The following is a 5,949-nucleotide window of genomic DNA, read 5'->3' as shown; positions in this document are numbered from 1 at the left end:
TTGTTGTTTTATTCTTCCCTTAAAATACAACAACCTCTATCCTTTACAAACCTCAAGTGTACTTGATCTATACAAATTTAATTTCAAATTGATGATACCGTTTGCATACCAAAATACCGAAGCCAACACCGTGCCAGTTACTTTTTCCGTCTTTAATATCTTTGGATGGCTTTTCCCTGCTTCCGTTCACTCTAATTGGAGTTTGGAATGCAGTTGTGGACTCATATTTTATCTACTGTCATAAATCGTCAAAAGTCTACTATTTATTCCTCTAAGTGGAAATAATGCTTTGAATCGTCGGGTGTCAGAAAACCATAGAGGTTTCCTCATTGACCAACATTCATACAGAATTATGATTACCTATTGGCTTTTGAGGACTTTTTAAAAAATTTTGGGACATCGATAGAATTTCAAGGAAGGGAGTGTTCAGCTCTTAAACTCTACTTTTTTGCAGTTGTTTCCTAAAGATAATCTACAAGAAAATTTACAAGCTGTGTAAAAGTCAAATTTCTCCCATCCAAGTCTTCCAGAGATGCAGACATGTCAATAATTGTGACGTCTGCGCATGTCTGGGTGATATAAGAAAATCGTTTGATTGAGCACAATACGCCATAATGATACAAATACGGAAAGAAGCATGAATTAACAATCAAGATCTGAAAATAACTAGAAACCGTTACTGGAATCAGACTTCAAATCGCAGAATCGAAGGTGAATATACCGAATACGTGATAATCATGCATGGAATGAGGCAAGGCTGTCCCAACAAACATATAATAGCTGGTCAAGCTAAATACTGAGTACTGCAGCTGATTAGTAGTCGCATAAAAGTGACAAAGGCTGTTTAAGCTATTTTGCTGTTTAATATGTCGAACAAACACTGCTTCAGATTATTTGTAAGCCCTTTTGCAGCCAATTGACTTAAGCTGAATATTAGACTGGAGAAGCGCTATTTAAGGCACTTTGTATTATAGTATTCAGCATATCTTATTCAGCTGAATGCTAAGCTGAACTAGCGCTGCTGCAGAATTTTTGTCTACTTTTGGTCAACAATGTAAAAAAAACTGAACAAGAGGCTGGGGAAGCGCTATTTAAGTCAGTTCATAATACATTATTCAACCTTCTCTATTCAGTTATATTCTGGGCTGAAATAGTGCTTGTCCAGAACTTTTGTAAGTACTTTTAATCAGCAACTTTATAAAAGCTGATATAAAGCTGAAAAGGAGCTTTAATTTAATTAAATCGTTCATATTCGTTGCAAAAGGTGTATACTTAAGTTCGATGAAAAATGGCTTCTGCAGCTGATGATTATTAAGTATTATACAATTGCTTATATTTGCTATATAATTTTAATTATTTAGATAAAAGATATACACTGTGCTTTACTTAATATTTAAAAAATATGGATAAAAAATCAATTCAAAATTTTAAAAAAATAAAAAAATCTGGCCATTATTACCGAAAATTAAAGGTAAACCGTTCAAATTATGAAGAGTTTTTAAAAAATCTATATGCACCAAGTAGTGTTTCTTCTCATTCAAAAGCTAACGACACAGCATCAGGATCAGGTAATTTTGTTTTAATTTTGTGAGTATATTTTAAATAAAAAATAATTTGTTACATAGGTTCTAAAGAACAGGAGTGTATTTCTAGCACATCAAGTGATCTTGACGATAATCTAATGGAAACCAGTGAAACATCAGATGATGGTGACCAGTTTATTGATGAAGACATTTTTAAAACAGAAGATACTGAAACGCAATTATTGCCTTGTTCAAGTACCGAATTAGGAAATTGGGCAATCCGACATAATATTACACATGCAGCTCTAAAAGATCTCCTACAAATAATCAAGAGACAGTATGATTCTAGTTTATTTATCGATGCTAGAACATTATTAAAAACGCCAAAAAATACGAAAAAAAGTTGTAAAGTTATACAGGGTGGAGAATATTGGCATCAAGGTCTTGACGTTTGTCTAACGAACACTTTTAAAAACTTGTCAAAAGACATGTTAATACAGCTCAATGTAAATATAGATGGGTTGCCAATATATAAAAGTTCCAAACGTCAGTTTTGGCCAATTTTATGTAGCATATATGAAATGCCTGATATACAGCCTATGATTGTTGGCATTTTCCATGGAAATAACAAGCCTCTAGATATAAATGAATTTTTGGAGCCTTTTGTTGAGGATGTTAAGCGGCTGCAATCAAATGGACTCTGTGTTAATGGGCATATGATTCACATAAAAATTAGATGCTTTATCTGCGATTCACCTGCACGGGCATTTATTAAAGGTATCTGTTTTTTTTAATTATTGCTTAAATTGACTAGTTTATTTTACAGGTGTAGTCAATTTCAATGGGATTAATGGATGCCTTAAATGCACTACTGAAGGCGAATATTCTTATCTTTCTCGAACTGTTGTATTTCCTGATATAAAATGTCCTCTTAGAACTGATGCAAAATTCAGAAGTAAACATTATGGTAAGCACCATAAAGGGCAAGAGTCACCAATTTTGAAAATTTCCGAAGTTGACATGGTGCAGGATTTTATAGTAGCAGATGAACTACATCTTTTAGAGCTAGGTGTGATGAAGCGTTGTCTAACAGGATGGAAAGATGGTTCTATGGGTTTCTCAAGTAAGCTATGTGCTCGTGATATTGAGAGGATCTACAAACATTTAATATCTGTGAAACTTCCATCTGAAATTCATCGTTCCACAAGAGGATTAGATTGCCTGGCATACTGGAAAGGAGTAGAATGGCGCAATTTTCTTAATTATATTGGAATTGTTATTTTAAAAGATGTGTTGAACACTGACGTTTATAAACATTTTTTACTTCTTTTTGTTGCTGTTAGAATATGTTCTTCTGACATGTATGCTGAAAATCGTTCGGTTGCCCAATTAATGTTTGAAAAATATATAGATGATTTTAAGATTATTTATGGCGTACAATTTATTACAAGCAACATTCATAACTTAGAACATGTGGTTGATGATGTTAATAGATTTGGACAACTTTTTACAATATCTACGTACCCATTTGAGAATACATTATTTCAACTAAAAAAATTATTGCGCCAAGGAAATAACAGTTTGCAGCAAATTGTTAATAGAATTGGCGAAAGAAATTTAATATTGAGCAATGATACAAAAAAGACAAGTTTACAGCCAGAAATTAAGAAAAGGGGGAATGTTATCAAGTGCTACATTTATTCTCATAATTTTTGTTTAAGTAATGTTTTCAAAAATTCATGGTTTTTAACAAATGACAATGACATTGTTCAAATGAATTCTGCATCAGAAAAAGGTGGTAAAATATTCATACATGGAAAATCTGTTAAGAAAAAAGAAGATTTCTTTAGTTATCCCATTCGATCATCAAATTTACACATATATATTTGCAACATTACAAATTTAAATAATATGAAACTTTATTTGCTAGAGAATGTTGTTTGTAAAATGGTTGTTATAAAATACAATGAAAGTAAAATTGTTTTTATTCCTCTTCTACACACTATTAAAAATAAACAAAACTTGAATGTAAATTAAAAAGTTTTTTTAATAAAAATGTTCTTTTAGTCCGTGTCTGTATCATTATTATCTTCCTCTTCAACCTCGTCATGTTCTATTATAGCATCTTCACCGTCAGCTTCATATTTTTCCATACCATATTCATCGTTATCTTCATCATATTCTTTTTCTTCATTAAATGATTGCTCATTTTCATAAAAAATTTCATTTTCGCCTGAAATAATAATTTTTATGTTATACATTTTTTTAATATAGGTACCTTTACCTTGTCTTTGAGCAACACCTTTTCTGTTTCCACTTAAACGTTGTTTTTTAACCATTGATTTTTTTCTTCTATGTATTGAAGATTGGCGGATGCCTCCAGTTAAACTACGCTTCTTTGCATTTCTTGTAATTCCAATTATAAATTTTTTCAACAAAGCCTTCGAAAAATCTTTATTGGAACTTTGGACTATTGTAAAAAACACTTCTAAAATATTTTTGCAATTTTTAATACAACATTTTTCAGTGTTGCTTCTACTTCCTCCCGTCCACGAACACTGCACCATAAATTTTTTCTCAAAAAAATAATCTACAATACTATAGCAGGTATCCAAACCATTACTAGTATCAGGAATATTACCAATAATTTTTTTAAAATAATTTCTCTAGAAAACAGTATCAACATTGAATTTAAAAGATTAAATGAAAACTGAAATAATATAACTTACTACTTTCTTTTCATAATTTGGATCTTTGAGATTTTCCTCTAATTGACTTAACTCCTGTGAGGTTGAAACGGCATGAAATTCAAATTGAATATTGTCATCATCCTGATGATTGTTTTTAAAATTCTGCATTGCTGACAATAATTTGGCATCAAAATCTGATTTAATTGCCGCAACTGCCTTCACCAACATATCTTTTACGCTCTCTGTTATATCATTTTTAAACTGATTAAATTTTTGCTCAATGTCATTCAACTTGTTAATAATGTCGTTTTTACTTTCTTCTCCAATCAAAGGCTTATAATTAAGGGTGCAAAAAAAAAGTAATTAAAGTAATAATTTTAAATGTTTCCAATAAAAACTTACCTGTTCGATGACATTTAAAAACTGCGCATTTGCAATTGCTTCAGGAGAAATAATTGCCTCATCCGAAAAATTGGTTTCCAAAATTATATTTTCGCTTTCAACAACAGGCTCAGGAGTTTCTTCCGGTATGATTGGTTGAAACGAACAAAATTTTGACGATGATGATGCAAACAGAGTTTCAAAATTTTGTTGACTAGTGACCTTTTTTGTGTTTCTTACTTTATTTTTTTCTTTCATTTCTCCTAAAACCTCGGAATCAGTTGAAGACGTTGCCGAACCTCCCGACATTTCTAAAAGTTCAGTTTCAGCTGCAATGCGATTTTTATAATAATTTCTTTTGATGCGACATATTATTTTATTCCACGTAATGTCTGGAGTAGAATTGACATCCTTTATCAGATTTTTCACGTTTTTTGGTGGCCAAAATAAAATTTTGTTTTTTATCCACTTGTGTGGAACAACAGTTAAGACCGACCTTCCAGCTTCTATCGTCTCAACGATTTTAAAATGGGGTTCTGTAATAAATTAAACTAATTAAAATTTCAAATATTAACTACAATATTACATAGGTACATAAGTAGAAAAAAAGAAGTTTTAAATTTCATCCAATGCATAGGCAACTCATATTACGTTCTTATAATAATAAAAGTTTACTTTTTATTTACCCATTATTTTAATTAGAAGATTTGTAACTTATTAGTAGTTTGTTAATATCAGTCTCCTTATATAAATAAATATATCCCAGGTTTATTCTAATTATTTAAGACCAAAATATTTCATAATTTAATAAGTTTAATACTAAATGTAAAAAAATAATTAACCTAACTTTTTTTAAATGTATAATATTGATAATTATTAATATCCATTTTTACAAACACTTTGTATACTTAAAGAATAAATAATAAACAACGTACTTACCTGGATTACACCTATTCATTTTGACTTAAAACTTACGCAAAAATCACTATAAAAATAGGAAAAACAAATAAATTTTGATCTCCGTTTACAGACAAGACAGTATTTTCGCGGTAAATCCCAGGAGTGTTTTGTTCTGCTAATAATCAATCTCAATTCAGCTAAAATTTAGTGAATGTGGCGTTGTTTACTTTTGCAGAAAGTATTCAGAAGTTATTCAACTAAAATTCCGATAATTATTTTCAGCTTTTGTTCGACAAATAAACAGCGCTTCTTCAAATTTATTTCAGCTGTTGTTCAGCTTCCAAAGCATTTCATTTATACAATAAAATACACATTTTTGGTAAGTGCCAGATTAGCTCAGTGGGATAGGCAGTGATATATGGATCGAGAGGTAGCAGGTTCAAATCGCACAGAAG

General features: G+C 30.7%; 2 protein-coding genes across 3 annotated transcripts; one reads left to right on the top strand and one right to left on the bottom strand.

Moving 5' to 3' along the window:
* The first annotated feature begins 1,040 nt into the window (after nt 1-1,040).
* LOC126885599 (uncharacterized) lies at nt 1,041-3,560 on the top strand. Its single transcript, XM_050652202.1, has 2 exons — nt 1,041-2,300; nt 2,350-3,560. The coding sequence occupies exons 1-2, from the start codon at nt 1,682-1,684 to the stop codon at nt 3,558-3,560; spliced, it is 1,830 nt and encodes a 609-aa protein (XP_050508159.1). The 5' UTR covers nt 1,041-1,681.
* On the bottom strand, nt 3,491-5,949 carry LOC126885612 (uncharacterized). 2 transcript variants are annotated; one of them, XM_050652227.1, is made up of 5 exons: nt 5,534-5,949; nt 4,616-5,130; nt 4,253-4,546; nt 3,808-4,189; nt 3,491-3,756 (listed from the first exon to the last, which is right to left on the bottom strand). In XM_050652227.1, the coding sequence occupies exons 1-5, from the start codon at nt 5,550-5,552 to the stop codon at nt 3,587-3,589; spliced, it is 1,380 nt and encodes a 459-aa protein (XP_050508184.1). In that variant the 5' UTR covers nt 5,553-5,949; the 3' UTR covers nt 3,491-3,586. The 2 variants fall into 2 exon arrangements, with proteins under 2 accessions (XP_050508184.1, XP_050508183.1); XM_050652226.1 differs by having other exon boundaries at nt 3,491-4,189.

This window comes from Diabrotica virgifera, chromosome 1, assembly GCF_917563875.1.
Source record: "Diabrotica virgifera virgifera chromosome 1, PGI_DIABVI_V3a".
In the NCBI taxonomy this organism is placed as follows: Eukaryota; Metazoa; Arthropoda; class Insecta; order Coleoptera; family Chrysomelidae; genus Diabrotica; species Diabrotica virgifera.
The sequence above is the reverse complement of the archived record's forward strand: the minus strand, read 5'-3'. Positions and strand labels throughout refer to the sequence as shown.